Source organism: Labeo rohita, chromosome 18, assembly GCF_022985175.1.
Source record: "Labeo rohita strain BAU-BD-2019 chromosome 18, IGBB_LRoh.1.0, whole genome shotgun sequence".
Classification (NCBI taxonomy): Eukaryota; Metazoa; Chordata; class Actinopteri; order Cypriniformes; family Cyprinidae; genus Labeo; species Labeo rohita.
Window position 1 is genome coordinate 11039467 of NC_066886.1, and position 23485 is coordinate 11062951.

The following is a 23485-nucleotide window of genomic DNA, read 5'->3' on the forward strand; positions in this document are numbered from 1 at the left end:
TTTTATTTTTATTAAATATATATATATATATATATATATATATAATTTGATTATTATTTACATACATAATAGTATTACCAGTAAATAATACAGAATTTTGTTGTAAATAAAAAAACGAATCTTGCCAATCAAATGATTTCATATTTCAGTATTCATAAAATATACATATATATATATATATATATATATTTTTTTTTTTTTTTTTAATTAAATATTATTATATTAATAAATTAAATATTATATTCATGGTGTAATATTCATGTATATATATATATATATTATACTTATACTATATATATATTCATTTTAATAATACAGAATAAAAGAATATATTAACATATTATTATATTCATAGTGTAACAATTTTATTTTTATTAAATATATATATATATATATATATATATATATATTTTTGATTATTATTTACATATATAATAGTATTACCAGTAAATAATACAGAATTTTGTTGTAAATAAAAAAACGAATCTTGCCAATCAAATGATTTCATATTTCAGTATTCATAATATACGATATATACATATATATATATATATATATATATATATATATATTATTTGATTATTATTTACATATATAATAGTATTACCAGTAAATAATACAGAATTTTGTTGTAAATAAAAAAAACGATCTTGCCAATCAAATGATTTCATATTTCAGTATTCATAATATACGATATATATATATATATATATATATATATATATATATAATATATATAAAGAATGTATTAAGATTTATTTACAACAAATGTATGCATTATAAAAATCTGTTATATATATTGTAATAAACTTATACTATATATATATATATATATATTAACAATTTTTTTTAATTAAATATATATATATATATATATATAAACAAATATAATAAATGTATCATTTTTATTTTACTTTTATTATACACACTTTTTATATATATTGAAATATGGCATCATTTGATTAGTAAGATTTAGTTACAATAAAATTATGCATTATATAAAACTGTTATATACATAACTCTGTTTTTAACAATTTCCAAAATCATGTTTTTTCATTGTGCATTCCAATTAATCTCAATCAAACTGCAGCTGGGTTATTTTGAGTAAGTAAAAATAACTACAAAACCAACACAATAAAACACAGTGAAAACTTATTTGACATGACACACAAACACAAACACAAACACTTTTTATATGTATTGAAATATGAAAACATCTGATTAGTAAGACTTACATACATCAAAATTATGCATTATAAAAACCTGTAACAGCATCAATCGTGAACATTAAAAAATACGCAGTGTGCGGTCACGTGTCATCTGGGCTACGTCACTGGATTCCCCCATCCGCTACTGATAATGTTGCGCATGCGCACACTCAGACCAGTTCAGAGCAGCCTGAACATCTTACGCGCTGGGAAGACGAAGCTCCAGCTGGAACATTCAGGGTAAGTATCATCTTACAAGACTTTATCAGGGGACTTGACGTTAACAGTCAGAGCGCAGATGTTGTCATGTCCATCATCCAATTTTCTTGTGCACGCACCGCGAATGAACACGGCGTGACAACAAAAAAGTATCATTACTGATATTCATCACGTTGCAGGCAGATACCCGTATAAATATATGTGCGAGCTGTTATATAAATGTAATTAGCGACGGAATGAACGAGACCTCAAGCATTTTCCGTCTTCCTTTCCGCATTAAAAAGTGTGCCATATGATTGCACAGCGTTGTTTACAATAAGAAGGTGGAGGGGGAGGTTTCATTTTGCAAGAGTAAACTGATCCATACAGTACTGGTGTGAAGAAAGTATGAATGATCAGAGCTTTGAGAACACGGTTGTGTCTCAAAAACCTAGTGATCTGCCTATCTAGACAGCATTTTCATACTGGCCACATCCACCGTGTCAAATAAATATGTGACTGTGCTTATTTTATTTCATCAGTGTTTTAAGCAACCAGATGCAGATGCATTACAGGTTGTGAAATTAGTGTTAATGAAAATATGCACTTGTTGTGGAGGCTAAAAAAAGGGCTATGACTGTAGGAAATGTTTCGATGGACCCAGTGAATTGTCCTTTGATAAGCTGGTGTTTTGACAGGTGCTATTTTAGGACAAGTAAAATAAAAGGTCTAAGCACTGAAGCAGAAATGAGCTGGTTTTCAATAGCGAAATGATTTCTAGTTTCTAGTTTCTTCAGCTTTCTATTTTAGCTTAATTTCTGGGACTGCATTAGCAGGTATGCCACCTGACTCACAGTATTTCAATGTGTTGTGAAAATTTGCATTGTGTGTTGTGACAAAAAAAGACTGACTGGATCAGTGGTTGATTTATACTTTTAAGGTATATAGAAGCCATTGTGAAGTAATATACAGAATCCAATTAGTTTTATTATTTATTATTTTTAAATAATATTTTCACTTGGCTTTTAAATTGATTTTGATCTATATATTGATTTATTTTAATTTTATTTTTCGTTTTAATTTTTGTTTAATTTTGTAATTCGTTTTAAACATTACTATTTAGGTTTAGGTTTAGGTTTATTTCAGTTTTAGTTTAAGTTTAGTTTTAGTTTTGATTTATTTGTAGTTAGTCGTTTAGCACTTCACTTTACACATTTTATTTTATTTTATTTTATTTTATGCCAAGGCAAATAATATAATTTTCAAGGTATTCATCTAATATTTATATTTTTTCATCACAGCTTTAATTAAATGTTTTTAATGGTTATAGTTTTAGTTCACCACAATAACCCTGTATTTAACCTGTCATCTGTAACCTAAATCATATGATTAAATATTATATGCTATGATAATTATTGTTTATTAGATGCAAGCGTTTGTTGGATTTTCCTTAATTTTTATAATCACAATTCAGTCATTTAATATGGCAAGCCTTTGTGCTTTGTATTTTGGTCACTGATTCCTGTTAATTAGATAAACTTGACATCCAGGCTTGACTGCAGGCCTCATAAACATGGCTACATATTTTTAAACTCTAGTGGCTTGAGATAAGAGCGTTCTTGTTTCCAGCCAAGCCGAGGATCATTTTTCTTGTCCTATTCAAGTGCAGGCCATTGATGAAAAGCTCAGTGTTAGAAGCAATTCTCAGTCTGCGCGTTCTGTGCTGTGTCTCAGGGAAAAAGAGTAATTTTATGTGACTTTTATTGAATCTGATGCTCTCTGGTTCGAAGCATTGATCCATTTAGGCTTGGTTTATGTGTCTGATTGTGAGCATCGGTCAGCGGCTAGATCGTACAGGATGGCCGTCTTAAGTTCACAGCATCTGACACCGTGACAGATCCGAGTGAGGTTTCCCTTGAGGAAATAGAGGACATGTTGTGTAATGATGCAAATGAAACAACCTCAAATTAACCTCTCTGCGGCCTTACTTTCACATCAGAGACATGCTCTCTCACACCACTAATACTGAGAAATGTTTTGCACCCAAAACAGATTTCTGCAAGCTTTTGCATGATTTTTAAATCTAGATGAAATCTGATCTTTTTTTGTCTGGGTTTTGTCTGGTAGCATGTTACTATCCTGCATGGTTAGTACTTATTTTGTTCCCTACCACAGATTCTCAATTTTACTTCTTGTTTCTATACCAGCATGTAACTTGAATTCATCTATGTTTGCATTTTGCTTGTAATGCATAAACAAGAGATTCACTGAACAAGAAGTTCAGTGGTTCTCAAAGAGTCGGTTATAGTACAGTTCAGTTCTGATAGCAAAGACAGAAAAAAAACAATGACAAATGCAAATAATAATCATTCTAAAATCATTCTAATATGCTGTTCAAGAAACATTTATTAGGGGTTCAAGCGTATAGCGCTGAAACCCTATTGTAATTGTTAGAATGGTCAGGGATCAGCGATCTCCACATAAAACTGATCGTGCAGACCAAACCGTAAGTCGTAGAAACTTCAAACTTGTTAGTACTCACACCGCCTGCAACATGACCAAGGCTCGCCAGTGCTACAGTGATCAAAAGTACGAAATCGCTCATAACTCCTAAACCGTCAATCACAGGCTCAAGTGTCTTATGTCGTTGGAATCCTTGACATTTTCGGCTATTTCAGGTATTTTCGGGCATTTTTTGAAAAACCTACTTTGCGAACTAGTCCTAGGTTTTTCGCCCGATCGGAACCAAACCAGAAAGATTCCCTGGAGAGTGAATATTAACAATAATTTAAAAAAAAATTTGAACTTTCGACTCTTTGCAAAGGGATATTTCTGCCAAACTCAGAACACTCATGTAAGAGCTCAATCTGAGGCCCCAGTGAAAAAAACATGGAGCCTGGCCACTTGACCATAAAAATGGCTATAACTGCACATCCATTTGTCCAATCAACATGAAAATTGGTGTGTACAGTCTTGATCCAAAGTGCCACAAGTGTCTACAAGGACATTTGCGTATCTCAAAAAACAATGCCATTGGCCGACGAAGTTTGAACACCTGTTAGGCAAGGTTAACAGAGGCGATCAGAACAAAAATCGGTGGGCCTATTTGACTCACGGCCCCAAAGGTCTGAGAGAAATTTGAAAGAAATCGCCCACTTGGGGAGCGATATTGCATTTTTCAAGGGCGTAAACAATTGTATATTGCACATATACGCCCAATATTTGTATCATATGATATAACTCCTCATTCTGGACAACTTTGTCTTTAGAACCACTGCTGTCAATAAAATCGTTTGTTAAATGATTAAGAAAATGTAAAAATCCTACTTTTGCGAACTAGCCCTAGGGTTTTTGCTCAATCTGGGAAAAAAACACTGCAGTACAATTCTCTGGACTCTCTAGGCCAATAATTATCAAAAAAATGTTGAAATGTACCCTTTGGGAAGCTACAACTGGGTGGTTTAGAAAAGGGGCCTGTCCAAATTTACCCAAAATCCTATAAAGCGTAAAGGAAAACTCAAAACTTCACAAAACCTGTTGAGCACATGCAACTGATTCTAAATAAGCATACAACGTTTTAAGGGGATCGGACCACAGCTGGCGCTATAACAGTCATAACTGTTAAAAAAACATATTTCTATGGTAAATTATCTAGATTGGCCAAAAATGCTTTTTTAAATCATTGATTTAGGTGGTTAGAAGTTTGCTAAATAATGTCTGTTTTCATATGTGCTTAAATGCCTTAAAGCGCTTGATCCCTGGTAATCGCTGCTTGCAGCTATATTTATTATTATTATTATTATTATCAATATTTAAAACAGTTGAGTACTTTTTTTCAGGATTCTTTGATTAATTAAAAGATCTACAGATCAGCATTTATCTGAAATTAAACGCTTTTGTAACATTATACACTATACCTTTCAAAAGCTTGAAGTAAGTATAATTTTTATAATTTTTATATATATTTATGAATAATTTTATTTAGCAAGGATGCTTTAAATTGGTTAAAAGTGATGTTAAAGACATATATAATGTTACAAAAGATTTCCATTTCAGATAAATGCTGTTCATCAAAGAAACCTGAAAAAATTCTACTCAGATGTTTTCAATATAATAATAATTAATTTTTTTGAGCAGCAAATCAGAATATAAGAATGATTTCTGAAGATTCATGTGACTGGAGTTATAATGCTAAAAAAAAAAAAAAAGCTTTAAAATTTAATTTCAGTGTTTGCTTTTATTTGTTTTTGTGTGATAAAAATTGTAGCAGCATTGGATCGTCACGTGACATCCGAAGTAACATCTGGGCCTTGGCGCAAATCTAACTGAAACCCACTGTTCTAGCTTACTAGTTTAATAGTTTTTTGACCGACTTGACCTTGCACACTAGCCAGCCCAATATCTCCCACCCTGACACATTCATCACACATGTAATTATCTTTCTCTCTGCACTGCTGACTCTGATATCACTGCACTGCTTTGGTAACCCTAACCCTCAAACCAGTGGACCGGCTCATCTGTGCCCTATCACTCTGACAGCAGATCCTCTGCGCTTGGCCTCAAGGCTCACGACGAAGGGGCATTTTGATGCATGGATGGATGGAGTAAAAAGAGGGGGGCAGTGCTCCAGTGCAGGGAGGCAGGAGTAATGCAGCATGTGCACTGACCCTCTTGAATGCTGAGATTTCTAAAACTCAAGAGAACATGCTCTCCAAGAGAAGCAGCCATGTGTAGGAGTTTGGTATTGTTCTTAACGCTCACCCTAACCTACAGCTGTTTTTTTCCGCCTTGTGCTTCTCAAAGATAAGTGTGAAAAGAGGCGGGTGCAGTTGACACTCACTCTGGTCATTGTGTGTGTGTGCACTTGTGAGCGCGTATGCCAGCCAAGTCACGCTCCTCCAGCTCTGCATTATGTAACCGTCCTCTGAGTCCTAATGCATTTCTCAGGGTTTTGTCAAAAGCCTAAGGGGATGTAGTTTCTGGCCTTTTTGAGTCTTGTAAAAATATTTTAGGTATAGCATGAATGAGTGTTTTTCTGCATGCAGAATTCATATATTGTTTTCATTCGGTTTGACTTGCTGAAGCTTTTCAAGCAACTGCTGAAAACCCATCTCTTTCGACACTACTTGACTTAAAAAAAAAAAAAAAAAAAAAAAAAAAAAAATTCCTTTTCTACTCTTTTCCCTTTCTAGCTTGTACTTAATTGAACAATGCCTGTTATATGGTATTTTGAGCACCTCGTAGGTCGTTTTGCTTCTTTAGGACAAATCGCTTGATGTATTCCCCACCTGTAAGTCGCTTTGGATAAAAGCGTCTGCTAAACGAATAAATGTAAATGTAAATGTAAATGTAGAAGCTGCGGCTCTGGTAGCCTTGCAAGATTTAGGTTGGTACACATCTAACAAAAAAACAAAAACAAAAAAAAAATCCCAAAAGTTTAATTCTGAAAGACAGTAGGGCTGGGTTTTGACACAAATTTCACGATTTTCAATTCTGCTTCACAAGATTCAATTTCCGATTCGTACAGTACATGCCAAATTTTCTCAAGGAAAAAAAAATATTTCAACTAACGCTATAAAATATACATTAGAGTCAGCTGATATTGCATTATTATAATAGCCTAATATTGAAGGTAAAATGATATGATTTGTTTACAAACGCTTAAATTACACTCAAGTAAGTTTTTATAATAATAAAGTTTAAATTACAGAACTATACTTCTACTCCAATTTGTTTTTAAAATATAAACATTTAAATTGTGGCTGTCATAAAAACTTAACGTATTTATACAAACGTAAACACTGAAGAACAGTAAAAATGACAATGAATATGTTATAGTCTGCATATATTTAGCAAAATGCTCCTCTGTAGAGTTTATATTTCTATCTGACTAACAAGTTTATAGTCACCGAATATGTTCTGAGGTAAATGTGACGTTACGTGACATTGTTTACAAGCTGTTATCGACGTCTTTGCCCGGTTCAAACACTGAACGAGCGATTACACGAGACAAAAACAGATTTCGGTAAGCTGAACATTTAACATACCTTTGGATGTTTATTCTTGTTTATATTGTGCTGAAACTGTATGAAAGCGGAGGAGATGATCAGTTAATGTGTGCGTCGGTCTGCTGCTTCTCTTGAACTGAGGCGCTACAGCGACCTGTCACTTCACATTAAACAGCCCCAAAACGGCATTTATTGTTTGAATATTGTAATAATATGAACAGAATTTGAAATCTGAGACTTTGGTTTATATCAGAAGTAATAAACACAAAGCTAATTGCGATTTATTGGATGGTATGTGCGCTACAGTATTCCATTCATGAACTAAAAACAAGCTAGACTAATCGATTCTTGAGATTTAAGAATTTATATCGTTGCGTACAAATGAGAATCTATTAAAATCGATAAACTGATCTTTTTTTACCCAGTAAAGTGGCTTGCAAATATCAGGTTAAAGGGATAGCACTCACCCTCATGTTATTTCAAACCTGTTTTCATTGTGTTCAGCAGAATAAAGAAATTCGTATAGGTTTGTAACAAAATGAGGGCGAGTAAATGATGACAGAATTTTAATTTCCACTGATTCAACATAAGCACTGGCATCTGTTGGGGCAAAGTGAACTAGCCTTTCATTTGAGAAGGAACCACATGTCACTCGAGTTGTATGAGGAGCATATGGCATTTTCACACAGGCAAGATGCAGTATTTGTGTATATTATACTGTATCCATGATATCAAATCAATAAGCATTACTATATTTGATGTCCTAGAGATCTGAGAGGAAAAGACACTCATTGCATTACACAAATGGCATCATTGTGGTTGTACACTGTCTAGTGCTTCGTAGTAACACATGCGTTTGCACTGAGATTCTATGCAATGGATTTCATAACGCAACATCGTATTAACAGGCTCTGACAGACTCTGTGTTGCTTCATGCTGTGGTCAGTCTGTATAAACACAGCTGCAAGGAAGTTTACCACAAAAGAGGACATTAAAGCACTCTACCATAATGTTACACTTCATGAAAATGTTTTGAATGCTTCATGTTATATATTTATACAATTAAACATTTTTTTATAATTAATAAAATATTTGTATATGTCTTCTGATTATATATAATAAATAAAATAATGTTAAAAAATATATTATACACTATGATTCAAAAGTTTAGTTTTTTTAGTACTTTTATGGTACTTTAGTAGTTTTGAACTTTCTCATCATTAAAGAATCTTGAGGGAAAAAAAATCAATTTCCACAAAATCACCACCAAATCAGCATAATAGAATGATTTCTGAATATTAAAATGGCAGCTGAAATTCAGGTTTGAATCACAGAAATAAATTAAATATATTAAAATATTTCAGTTATTTAAACTGTAAAAATATATGAGAGTGTTACTGTTTTAACCGCAAAGTAAAATGAATATAGATTTAGTAATGTAATATTTATTTATAAAATCAATATAGTTTCTTTCTTTTCTTTAGGGCCAGCTGCTGTGACAAATTTGCGGAGCTTCCTCTGCAGTTTCCTGTGTGAGATTTTTTTAGCTGACATCATCATATCTCACCTAGTGACTGAATTACCCTCATAACAAAGTATGGAGGGGGCCGTGGTGAGCAACCTCATAGACTTTGACTCGCCCCCAGAAGGGATAGCTCCCTCTGCCCTTGGACCTCCCAGTGGGGCGGGCTTTTTTTCATCTGAGCCTCTCATCCCTGAGCCTGCGAGCGACGCCACCATGGAGCCCCTTTTACCAGAGCCAATGGCACCCACACACACTTCCCACAGAGAAGAAGACAGTGACGCCACCGAATCTGCCGACAGCGACAATGAGGACACAGAATCCCCGTCGCACCCGTCGAGCACACGCCGGTCATCATCCTGCTCCAGTCACAGCACTGAGGACGCAGAGGAGACAGAGATAAGAGCGTTTATGAAAACCTACGTGGCAAAGCTCTTCCATGGAAGGTGATTTGCTTTACAAACTACATGTGTCTGCATAAAACACAAAAAGAGATGTTTCGCAGAATGCTCATGCTGCTCTCTTTCATAACTAGAGTTAGACAAAAATCCTTAAAAGTGACTTGTGTGCACATTTTGTGTGAGGAACAAACCAAATGTAATTTTTTATCTTTTGAAAGTGTCCGCCATAGCTCACAAATCCCATTCACACAAGATCAGACGCAATGCTACTGATAAGGTGCACTTAAATTACAGTCAGTTCCTTAGTTAAAGGAGAAGTCCATCGTATTTTCTCCCTCAACTTCTAAATCGTCTTATATTGCTGTTTTACCTTTTTTGTTAAGGGTGTTTGATCTTCTTTGCATGTTCACTTGCAAAGACTAGGTCGGAACTTCTGCAGTGATGTAGGATGATTTTGAAATGATTTTTGAAGTTGAGGGAGAAAATACGAACTGTGAGATACAAACGCACAATTGCGAGAAAAAGTCAGAATTGCAAGATATAAACTCAGTTGCAACAAAAAGGTCAGAATTGCAAGATATAAACTCAGAATTGTGAGAAAGTCAGAATTGACATATGAACTTACAGTTGTGAGAAAAATGTCAGAATTGTGAGATATAAACTCACAGTTGCGAGAAAAAAGTCAGAATCGCGAGATGTAAAGTCAGTTGTGAGAAAAACATCTGAACTGTGAGATATATACTTAAAATTTCAAGATAAAAGTTAGAATTGCAAATTGTTTATAACTCACAATTGCGAGTTTATATCACACAATTCTGACTTTATTTCTCACAATTGTGAGTTTATATCTCACAACGTCAAAAAAAAGTTTATATCTCGCAATTCTGACAAAAAAAGTCTGAATTGTGAGAAAAAAAAGTTGCAATAACCATTCAGTGGCAGAAACGGGCTTCAATAGAAAGTCAGCTATTCTTTTGAATGAGGAAGAAACTTCACACAGAATTATAGTCACATGTCAACTGATGTGTATGTTTGCATTTGTTCTTGTTGTTTAAAGTACTCTCTCGCTCTCCCTGTCCCTTTCTCTTCCTGCCGCTACTCCTGTTTCCTTCAATTCTCTTTTCCTCTCCCAGGGAGGACTTTGATCAGGAGGAGAAGGCTCGCTTTGGAGAGCTGTGCACTGGAGAAAATGGCAAAGGCAGGGAGTGGTTTGCCAAATATGTCAGTGCGCAGGTATGAAAGCAGCAACTCTGATCAGTCACGAAAACACAATCAATGCATCACTCTAATCCAAATTCAAAACATTTAAATTGTGGATTGTGGGAGTTATTATGGTGATGGTAATTTTAGGTGATGGTTTAGACCTTTTTCACACACACTGCACCTGAGGTGTGTGAACAATGTTGTTATATTTTATTTTTTGTGAAAAACTGAAATCAAATACAATTATTGAGATGAAAAACGTATAAAACAAACTTACAACGTAAATGAAAATCACAACTGTTGCCTTATCAACTAACTGAAATAAGTTGAAGTAATCAAGTGACTAAAACTGAAATAAAAATATTAACAAAAAGCAAACCTAATAAAAATGACAAAAGCACATAAAATTACTAAAGCTTCAATTAAAATGAAAACAAATATACAAATATAAGCTAATTCAAAATATTAATAAACACTGTAATAGCTTATAAGTAACACTGAAATAATGTGTGTGCGAACGATGCATATTCATTTCTTCACCTCTGTTGAACAGGTTAGTGTTCACACCATCCGTGTGAAAAGCAGCAGTAAGGAACCTATTTTCCTGTCACATACTAAACATAGCAAAAAATGTTGCAAATGTATTTAGCAACACATTTTTTGCAACATAGGATTTTATGAAGCAACACAAAATAATGAAGCAAACTACAGACCCATTGTTTGAAAAATGTGTTGAAAATTGTTTATGTACTTGGCAGTCAAAAATTACAAAAATGTTAGCCAATATTAAAAATGATATTTTATAATAACAATAACGATGAATATAAACATAATGTGAAAATAAATAGTTATCCTAAAATGCACATCGCTATAAACATCAAGCACAGTCTATATAGACTCAATATACCAATTGCTTTCTCAAAGATTAAGAGAACTTAAATCTAATAAATAAATTGTGAAAAAACAAGCACAGTTGTGATGATAACCGTGCTTTGTGTTTGCAGCGCTGCCACTCCAAATGTGTGAGTGAACAAACATTCTACAGGCTGGTTCAGTCCTTCGCTGTTGTTTTATTTGAGTAAGTACATCAGCGATAATGTCTCAGATGTATGTATGACATTACATGGAAGCCAAATCAAACTGCTGAGAGCAAATTTACCTATTCTCTCTTGGCAAGTCAGTGTGTGACTCACATGTGACCAATATATGATTGATTGACAGATGTCACCAGATGGATGATTATGGCCCAGCCAAACACCTCATGACCATGTGCTTCACATACTACTACATGGGTAAGGGAGTTCACCATTCATATTAAGCAAGAATACTGCGGTGTTGTGGAGAACGTAAAAATCTGATAAAGAAACGTCCAGACCTCCTCTCGCTTCCTGTTACAGCCTATGACTCAGACATTACTGGCACTGCCTCTTAATGTTTTGGAAAAATTTAACAATGCCATTTTAATGTGTTTTCAAGGGAGGCTGGTTTATATGACCTGGTATAAAAACTAGTGATGTGGGGAAAGGTACATATGTGACCCTGAACCACAAAACCAGTCATAAGTTGCACAGGTATATGTACCTTTTCCACATTACTAGTTTTTATACCAGGTCATATAAACCAGCAACCAACATTACATTTTATGGGTCAAATGATTGAGTTTTCTTTTACTGTTTCTTTTATATTTCTGCTGTAAATATATCAAAACTTAATTTTTGATTAGTAATATGCATTGCTAAGAACTTCATTTGGACAACTTTAAAGGCAATTTTCTCAATATCCTAGCCTAGTCCAACTTCCAGATGACGTATAAATCTCAATTTAAAAAAACTGACCCTTATGAGTGGTTTTGTGGTCCAGGGTCACACATTCACTACTTTTCAAAAGTTTGGGTTAGGTATTTGAAAACGTTTAAGGTGACAGTATAGACATGGTATTACAAAAGATTTCTGTTTCAAATAGATTCAGATCTTTTAAAGGAAATTCAGCTTTGCCATCACAGAAATAAATTACATTTTAAAATATACTAAAATAGAAAAGAGTTACTTATTTAAATATGTTTTACAATATTACTCTTTGTAATGTATTTTTGTTGCCTTAGTGAGCACAAACTTCTTCCTTAAAAAATAGTTTAAAATCTTACAGATTCCAAATTTTAAACAGTGATTCACTGAATAAATTGACCAAAAAATGCAATAAATTATTCATTTTTCTTATTGAAAAGTATACAAAGATGTGTCATATATCATGCAGTCCAACACTGCTAATACTGTGGATCTGTTTTGTTGTCAAGAATTGTTAAGAATTTTGTTATGTATTTTGTTGTTACCATAAATAACCATATTTATAGTATTATATAACATAAATGATGTTTCTTAGTGGAATATGTAGTGGAAAACCTATGAAAGATTTACGTTATTTTAAAAAAATCCACAGTTTTATGCATACTTTGGACAATGGGGGTGCAATTACTTTGATGTCAAATGGTTGCACTCTGTGAGCTATTGGCGCTACCTGTTGCTATTTTTACTACAACACAACTCCCAAAATAAAACACTGATACAATGCCATATTATGCATTTTTGCATAATAATGAATGAGAAGATTCCTATGGATGAATAAAACTTCCTGAAGACCCGGTCTTTCTCCACTTTAATCCTGATGCCTTTGAGGCTTTTGTTGACCAAGAGCTTACAAACAGCAGAAACAAGAAATGCTAGATGCTATCTTGGCAGGATGTAAACATGCCGACGCTGGTCATGATGCCGCAGCCACTGAAAGACTTTCTCAGCGTGGATTTAGACTCCTTGTGGGGAAAAATCGATGGTACGGCATTTGGTTTATCCTATGCTTATGTCCATTGCCACCTATTAGCTCTTTCAGTAACTGTGGTCATCGTATCAGTGTTTTATTTCCAAGTTGTGCTGTGGTAAAAATACCAACAGGTAGCACCAGTAGAGTGCAATTATTTTACATCATTTTACATCAAGTAATGGTGCCCCCATAGTCCAAAAAATGTATGAAATGTGGATTTTTTAAATAATGTAAATCTTTTATGGGTTTTCTACTACATATTTTTGTAAGAGACATCATTTATGTTATATGTCACCTTTGACCACCCTCAGATTCCAGATCTTCAAATACTTGTATCTCAGCCAAATACTGTCCTATCCTAACACTTATACATCAATGTAAAGCTTATTTATTCAGCTTTTAGATGATGTATAAATCTCAATTTAAAAAAAAAAAAAAGAAAAAAAAAAGAAAGACCCTTATTACTGGTATTGTTGTCCGTGTTCATATATTAAGCCACACAGGCCTAATACCCAGGATTCCCTTAGAATCAAATCATTGACTCTTCAAGCTGAAATCTAATTTTAAGGTGCCTAAAGAGATTCCCATTCCTAATAAACACAGTGTGTGACTGCCTAGTATGCCTTTTTAATTAAATTCATTTTAATTTCTAATGAATGTAATGTGTGATTGTGTGACAGGTAAGTCCCAGCTATCTCCCACAGAGCTGCTGGAGAGGCCCAGCGGGGGGGATCGACTCGTACCTGCGCAGTGGAAAGGTCTGGCTCTCTGGGAAGAAAGATATTGCAGAGCGACTGCTCAAAAACACCTCTGCTAAGACTGATGTTAAAGGATTCTTTGGTGGTCTGGAGAGCAAACTGAGAGGACCCTTGGGCCGAAAAAATGAGTGGGTGATTTTCTGTCACTCTTTTTAATTAGCAGTGCTTCTGCTGCTCACAAACTCATCCTGTCCTAATCCTGTCCTCCTCAGAGACACAGACAAACCTGCTGAGCAGAAAACCAAAACTCCAGGTAGTTCACGATGTACCACCACTGTGTTTTTTTTTAATCAGGTGTTATCTAGTTGTCTCTTCTCACTTGTGCCATGCTTTAACAGTTTTGGATGTCTCACTTACGGTTTTCTCTTTGTATAGAGGTGATGTGACTTAGTGGTTAAGAATATGGGTTGGTCACCCAAACCTATGCTGTTAAGCAGGACCTATAACCCACAGGGATTGTCTCTGCAGACATGTGTAGGTGTTTGAGTTATTAACTGTGCTTATTTCTATTTGCATACCCTGTAGTTTCTCCCCCTCTCTCTCCGGATAGAAAAGAAGAGGAGAAAATTTACCTCTACACACATCTGAAACAGCAGCCTATTTGGTAGGTTGTCACTAATGTTTTTTTTTCCCCTACATAATTATTGGAAAACTCAAATTCACTGCGCTCAAATTTTTTCTTGCTAGATAATGAAATTGTAAATCTTCAAGAAGACTGAGCAAAATGCAGATCCTTTACTTAAAGACACCCTACATAATTATTGAAATGAACAGCTGATGTTGTTTCTATGTATGTATCCTTTCACATATTCATGTTATTTAAATTTGTGGACTGCATTTGTGGCATCCTGTCAGTGTCTTCTCACCCAATAATGAAAATTCTGTCATTAATTACTACCCTGCATAGACAGCAATGCAACTAACACATTCAAGGTCCAGAAAGGCAATAAGGACATTGTTAAAATAGTCCATGTGACATCAGTGGTTCGACTGTAATTTAGTGAGCCTACGAGAATACTTTTTGTGCGCAAAGAAAACAAAACAAACAACTTTATTAAACAGTTTCTTTTCTTCCGTGTCAGTCTTCGATGCGCATTCACAAGAATACCACAATACATGCATGTGGTAATCCTGACACAGGAGCCTTTTCAAATATTTTTTTTATTTAATAATATATCTATAATATATATAATAGAATTTATTATTATATGCATTACAGAAAAATAAATATAGGAAGAAAATAATATTTAATTGTCATTAAAAAATCTGACAGAATGTTCAAAAAAATACTTTTTATTTCTAAATCTTTATAAATGATCATAAAATGTCTTAATTTATGGCACTGTAATATATTTTAAAACATAACAGATTCCTGTAATGACAAAGCTGGATTTTCAGCATCATTACTCCAGTCTTCAGTGTCACATGATCCTTCAGAAATCTTTCTAATATGATTTTTTGCTTAAGAAACATTTATAATTATTATCAATGTTGAAAAGAGTTGCTTTTTTGTTTCGTTTTGTGGATTCGTTTTTGTTGCAGCATTAGTGAAATTTACTAAAATACCATAATGTTCAAATATTTTACAGTTTAAATAATACATTACTATTTTCTGTATTGTTTTTTTTTTTTTTTTTGCATTATTAGTATTGTATTATTTATATTATTTGTGTTGTCAGACTTTAAAGTATTTTTGGTAACACTTTACAATAAAGTGTCATTTGTTAACAGTTAATGTATTAACTAACAGGAACAAACAATAAACAATACGTATACTACACTATTTGTTAGTTAATACAAATACAGTCGTTCATTGTTTGTTCATGTTAGTTCATACTGTTTTAACAAATGTTAACAAACGGAACTTGTGATTTTAATAATGCTAAAATTAACATTAACTAAACATAATAGATGCTGTAGAAGTATTGTTCATTCTTAGTTCATGTTAACTAATGTAGTTATCTAATGAACCTCACTGTAAATTGTTACTATATTTTTTGTAAAATAAAACAGGAAATCTATTTGCAACAAGACAAACTGAAGCCTAGCAAAATTAGAGGCTGTTGGGTTTAATCCACATTAATCTAAATGTCTGCTGGCAGTTTTAACATTGTTCAGACACAATGTCCGCATATAGATGCTAATGTTGCTTTTGCTGCATCTGTTTCTCTTTGTCTTTTCTGAAAAAGGCACACTTTGAGGTTTTGGAACGCAGCGTTTTTCGATGCCGTCCATTGTGAGAGAAATAAAAGATCCCCTACCACGAGGTGAGAGAGTGCAGGGTTTTCACAGTATACTCTGTAATTCTTATAACTTTTTTTATAGAGCGCTTCTTTTCTCTTTCTCCTAATATATCGTGCTATTAAACAAAACAGACTTTGCACGGCACCTAATTCACATGTTAGATTGCGTGTTTGTTTAGACTGCGTGTTTGTTTGTGTGTCTGTTAAAGCCAGAGGGAGAGATTGAGAGTTTACTTTGTGTTTGATCGATTGTTAGTGATGTTGAAATAAACTACCCAGAAGTTTCAGCTGAGGTGCGTGACTGTGTGCCCGGTGCATATGACAGACTTACGGTGTATTTGCAGTGGAAAGATCTGATGTCTGGATGAGTCCTGCAGCCTTTCTCTGTGCTCTTATGGTTTACTCTTCCACACTGCTCATCTGCTCATCATCCTCTCTTGCCTTTCTTTCTCTCTGTGGCTCTTTCTCTCCTTCTCTGCATGTGACTTTAACCCTTTATCTCCCTGTGCCTCGCTGCCTCACGCAGGCGGACGGCTGAGGAAGAGAAAGATGAAAGGTCTGTCCTTCATTCCGTCTGCTGCCCTGGACATTGCAAGATAGAGACAGGAAAGGCAAAGAAAGAGACGGATTAAAACGGAGAGGAGAGGCAGTTTGATCAGTTAGGATGAAATGAGAGTAAAAGAGTGAAACCACAGGATAAGCAGAGGGAGTTTAGGAAAAGGATGACACACTGACAGAATTGGGCCACCATTTTAGATACTTACCCTCTGGACAGAGTTCTCATAGTCATGGACAACTTGGAAATATCTGTGAAGTTTTGTGATTTCCAGACCTGAAAAAGAATTAAAAAGAAACGTAATAATAAAATCTCAAACACAAACTCTTAATTATTTAATACACACCAACACTTCAGTTTGAAGGTTTGAGGTCTGTAAGAGTTTTAAATGTCTCTAATGCTCACTTATACAGTAAAAACAGTAATATTGTAAAATAATACTACCATTTAAAATCTGTTTTAAAATGTAATTAATTCCTGTGATGGTAAAGCTTTATTTTCATTAGTTGTTATTAAAGGGATAGTTCACCCAAAAATGAAAATTACCACATAATTTACTCACCCTGAAGTCATCCTAGGTGTATATGACTTTCTTCTTTCAGATGAATACAATCGAAGTTATATTAAAAAAGTCCTGGCTCTTCCAGGATTTATAATGGCACTGAATGGCTGTTGAGATTTTGAAGCAGAATAAAGTGCATCGATCTATCATAAAAATTACTCCAAAATGCTCCAGGGGGTTAATAGAGCCCTTCCGAAACAAATCAATGTGTTTGTGTAAGAAAACTATCCATATTTTAAACTTTATAAACTGTAATCTCTAGCTTTCACTAACTGTCATGTGTGACAAATGCTGAAGCGCAGTGCAAAAGGCTATAGATTATGGTTTATGAAGTTTTAAATAAGGATATATTTCTTATACAAACACATTAATTCACTTTGGAAGGCCCTTATTAACCCCACAGAGCCCTGTGGAGTATGTTTTATGATGGATGGATGCATTTTATTAGGCTTCAGAATCTCAACACCTATTTACTGCCATTATAAAGCTTAAAAAGCCCTGGACATCAAATTGCATTCAAAGTTATATACACTTAGGATGGCTTGAGGGTGAGTAAATCATGGGGTAATTTTCATTTTTGGGTGAACTATCCCTTTAAATTTTTTCTAATATGCTGATTCTGTTCTCAAGAACCACTTTTTGTTATTATCAATGAAAACGGTGCTGCTAAATTTTTTTGGGGAAACCATGATACAATTAATATAATTTTTAGCTCCACTCTAAAATATTTCACTAACTAGAAATTCCTCATTTTGAAAGCAGTTTACTGACTGGAAAAAAAAGTGGGATCCCCCATGAAACCCTCTATATATTTCACCACAGGATCCAGTCAGGAAGCTGTGTAGCATTCTGATAACATTTTCATCAGTACTCAAAGGAAACTAGGTCCTCCAAAAAAACCACTGACTCATGTTGGTCACATTTGCCTTAAGGGTGTAATGCTTTGTCTTTTTTATCACATTGTCTACATTGCACAACTTTAACTTTGCTCTCAACGACACTGTGAACCTTAAAAATGAATAAAATATTCATTAATACTAACAGCAAGTCAGTTGCATATCTATTTTGACAGCAGGGAAAATAAATACAAACAACCATACACTCATGTAGGTAGTATAGTCAAATAAATAGGCTTATTAACTTTTAAACTGAATGAGAACACGCGTTTGTTGTTTATTTCAAAAGCCTTGCATCCAATCAAACAGTATTTTGGCATGGTATATCAAATTCATCTGGCCAGCATGGACAAGTTGCATGACATGACCTCATTATTGAAAACCATAATATTAATACATTTCAATGTTTAACCAAGGACGTTTTTGTTTACTTTTATACGATAAACAATTTTGGGACTGTTTCGGGGTCAGGGTAAAAATCTGTGTTCTGGAACCGGCCGGGAACCACAGACCTGCATTACACAAAATGAGAAAAGGCAGTGAGATCATAGTATTCACTCTTTGACACTGCATTATTTGCTGTATCATTGCATGCGGTCAGAGTGTATTGTGTGCCTATTCACTGCAATGTTAACTGCTAACCAGGAGCAGCTTGAACTATATATAACAAGCATAACCAGTGCTAACACTTGCCATTAAGGGTTCTATTCAACTTTGACATGTAATTCATTCCACACTGTTTGTGCTATAGACATAAATGATTAATCAAATCTCTTGTTGAAAAGAAATGTTACTTTTATTACTTTCACTCTCACAGTGTTCAAACAATTTTCACCTGGTAGGCGATAAAACGGGATAAACACTAAAATAAAAAATGCATTGGACCAGAATAGAGTTGGATATTAGTGTAAGACAGAACAACAAATTGTTTTTCCAGTAAGATCTTAATTTATTTTTAGGAAAGGAACATTTTGCACATGGAAAAATGCATTGATTTGCCTAAGCATTTTTTCCTGTTTCGTGCACTGAATTATGCTGTGATGCTCATATGCTTTTTATTATTTAAATTTTGTCTTGTTTTTGTTTTGATTCATTGTGAGTCATGGCTACAGCTGACTGCTCACTAAACCTTATTCTGAATTGTTTGTTGGATTTTGCATGAGCACCAATGAATGGCTAATACATATTTGTTCTTTTGTATGATTGTTTTTACACCGTTTTAACTCTAACCCTCCCAGCGTTTATTGTAATGTGTTTAAAAAGTTTCCGAGTGAACTTTTACATCATTAAAGAGGCAAATAACTGTCTCTCTGATGGTCTCACATGCTTGATGAGGGAAAAAGTGAAAATATCTACTTGATCTCATGACGAAAAGACACCCGTGGGAACTTTTTTGTAAGACACGAAATACATACCAAATAAGTACATATCACTGCAGTTTCCAACAGAAGTGAACTTTAGAGGCTGTAAAACAGCGAGCACTTATAATTGTTTTCGTACACAGTTATGATTACAGCTCCACGTTTCGTTTTCCGGACATAACAAGCTTGCTCGGGAGCTCAGCCGGCACATGGACTTAGGATGCGAAATCCTTGGGTATGAATGCTGTTAAAAACATGACTCACAATGAAAGAGCTGACAGATGAGAGATTGAAAAACAAGCTAAAACAACAAGCTTGCGATTGTGTTTTTACATCACATTCGCTTTGGTTTATACTATCGGGTAGGTTTAGGTATAGTGCAGATGGCATTAGATTTATAGGGCCACTCAATGATCATTTCAAGTCAGAACTGCGGTGACACTTACAAAACCAACGTCACATAAAACGTACCATATGTACATTCATTTGTTCCAGGGAAAAAAAATGAACACTTTTGGCACCACTCAGTGGACATTTCACATTGAATATGGCACGTAACGTACATGGCGCTATGCATTTCACATATTCTGAAAAAGTTCCCACAGTTGCGTTTTCGACATTAGATCAGGTTGGAAAATATCAGTGACCTCTGACCTTGACCCCTTGTTTTTGTACCTTCAGAGAAAAGTGGTGTCATATGACCCAGGAAGAGAAAGACGATAGCTCCAGATTTGATGAGAATATTACCTTCGGGCAACTGGGGTGAGTCGCATGGCTTTGATCTAGTTTTACACAATATTGACGAAAGCAATGTTCTCTGCATGTTAATATTACAGAGATTCTTTTGTGTGTTCATATGAAAAAAAATATTTGTTTCTGTTTATCCAGAACATTCACCCATAACATGGTGGCTTTTGGACTGAGCAAGAAACTCTGCAATGACTTCCTGAAAAAGCAAGCAGTCATTGGAAATCTGAATGAAGGTAATGTCATTTTCCAGCTTTCTGTTTCAATTTTAAAAGAATTACATTTATAGGTTTGTGACATTACAGTACCATTCCAGAAACATTTATTTGTTAAAGCTAATAAAAAAATAAATACTTGTTTTCTATTTTGAAATGTAATTTTTTCCTATGATTGTAAAGTTTAATTCTTAGCAGCCGTTACTAAATTATTAATTTTTATCAATGTTAAAAACAGTTGTGCTGCTTAATATTTTTGTGGAAACTAATACTTTTTTTTTCAGGATTTTTGATTTAAAAAAAGTGCAAAAGAACAGAATTTACTTGAAACAGAAGTCTTACAGTATAAATGTCTTTTATTGTCACTTTTGATCAGTTTAATGCGTCACTGCTAAATTAAAGTATTAAAGGGATAGTTTACTCAAAAATGAAAAATACACCATGGTTTACTCACCCTCAAGCCATCCTGGATGTATATGATTTTTCTTTCAGAACAATATAATAGGAGTTATATTAAAAAATGTTCTGGCTCTTCCAAGCTTTAGAATGGCAGTGAATGGCTGTTGATTTTTTTTTTTGGAGTCTAATACAGTGAATCCATCTATCATAAAAAGTACTCCACATGGCTCTGCGGGGTTAATAAAGGCCTTCAGAAGTGAATGCATTCCTGTAAGAAAATATCCATATTTAAAACTTATAATATAAACCGTAATCTCTACTTTCCGCTAACTGACGTACATGTGTCACGAGAGTGACGATGCAGCGGATGAAGTAGGCGAATGCGATGAGAGCAAAACAAAACACCAGTCAAGAATTAGAAGTACAAAATGAGGATTTGTAAAGGAAAATGTCAAAGGAGTTCGATATTAGCCAAGTGGAGACTGTTTTTTCTTTGCTGTAAATAAAACTCGGTTCTTGCGAGACTAGCATATTCTCACCGGAGCTTACTCTACACCTACGTTCTATGTAATTATGAACGTTTTTCTTACAGAAATGCATTAAATCACTTTAGAAGGCCTTCATTAACCCCTTGAGCTGTTTGGAGCACTTTTTATGATGGATGCACTTTATTGAACTTCAAAATTTCAACACCCATTCACTGCTATTGTAAAACTTGGAAGAGTTAGGATTTTTTTTTTAATATAACTCTAATTGCATTTGTCTGAAAGAAGAAAGTCATATACACCTAGGAGGTCTTGAGAGTGATTAAATCATGGGGTAATTTTAATTTTTGGATGAACTATCCCTTTAAATTTTTTCCAAAGGAAAACGATTGAACATAAGTGAATGTGTAAATATGATCTACACTTTTGTATTATCCTTTTTCAGAGCAATACAAGCTGCTGTGTGACCACATTGAGCAGATGGCTGCAGAGTGAATATCCAAATTCATCTAAACTCTACCGTACACATCAGCACGTCCATTCAAGCTCTAATGATCAGTATTTCATAGATGCCATTGACCCTATAGTCCTACCATTATCCTTACCAACCAGAACAGAAATAATGTAACTAAAATGGTTGGCATAGATCAGCCACATCCCATGATCCTCCAGCGTCCAGCTGCAGTGTAAAACGGTTTATTTCTATCCAAAATGCAACAATGTGAAAAAATATGCACATATTCTGGAATAGCAATATGGCTATGTGTCTTCAGGCATCATAAGACACAATATCTGTCATAGTATATGGAATTTATATTGTGTGATGTGAACATGATGCAAATCGCCATTTAAAATATTTCATATATTTCCCTGCAACTTTTATGTACAGAGCTATTGTACTAAAAGTGTCCTTTGAGCAAATACAATAGTGAACAAAAAATACAGTCTAACACTATCAGTATTTCACTATATCAATATCAACAAAGTCAGTGTATCAATATTATAAGTCATCTGGTCTTCAATAATCTCTACTGGTCTGTTCCTATTATGTGTTCCCATCATCTTTTCTGGTCTTGTGTTCTTCCTGGATGGATAAATTGAGTATTAATAGTGTTTGTGACATCCTCACATGTCTATTCCCCAGTTTAAAGTGCCTTTAGTCATTTATTAAGCGGTGATCTTCCCATGTTAGTGTGAACAAACCTGTGTCAGCATGCTGTTATCCTCCCATGACTTTCTGGGGTTGTGCTCATAAGTTTGTGCACCCTGCCAGTAGTTGTGTTAGTGTTGTATGGATAATGCTTGCGGTTCGTATTCAAGTCATTTAAAAAGTATCATGCGGCGGCTGTTTCGATATCGTACAGTGTTGTGTCTTCAGTGCATGGTATGCATGCAGATTGTTTACCATCTACTTACACTGCTGTGCAATTACATTTCAAGCCAATAGAGGGCAATCACAACCCTCCGCTTCGACTGTAGATCGGTGGAGGTGAATGTCAACCACTGAGTGGGGTCTTCAGGAGCGTGTATCGAATCCTACATCCTCCATCTGAGGAAAAAAAAAACAGAAGTTAATATATTTGGTTTGTAAATACAGATTGTTTTGTTAACAGAATAATAAGGAATATGGGCTGGTTTAACAGGATCGTCAAGATTGTTGGGCAATTATTTATTCAGTGTCTGTATGTGTTGTACATGAGTGCATGGTTGTATCAGGAATGTGTTGGATCCAATATGGTCTAGTCATTGCATTTCAGATGATGATAATATTGTGCTGTCTATGTAAATTTATGTTCATAGTAAGCTCAGTGGTCCACATTGTATTTTTCCCAAGTGCCCTGAATTTCCAACAAGAGAGGTGTTGACCTATCTCTGTGTCAAGTGTTTACAATAAAAATGCAAATGATAA

At 34.4% G+C, this 23485-nt stretch overlaps 1 protein-coding gene across 1 annotated transcript; it reads left to right on the forward strand.

Annotated features, from left to right (window-relative positions):
- The first annotated feature begins 1383 nt into the window (after positions 1 to 1383).
- On the forward strand, positions 1384 to 23485 carry kiaa0513 (KIAA0513 ortholog). The gene is given in 14 exon segments (XM_051135199.1): positions 1384 to 1448; positions 8881 to 9382; positions 10471 to 10570; positions 11545 to 11618; positions 11762 to 11832; positions 14035 to 14078; positions 14080 to 14240; positions 14325 to 14365; positions 14638 to 14716; positions 16302 to 16379; positions 16882 to 16911; positions 20412 to 20492; positions 20619 to 20713; positions 22022 to 23485. Coding segments are annotated over 13 exon segments (1275 nt in total). The 5' UTR covers positions 1384 to 1448; positions 8881 to 9011; the 3' UTR covers positions 22072 to 23485.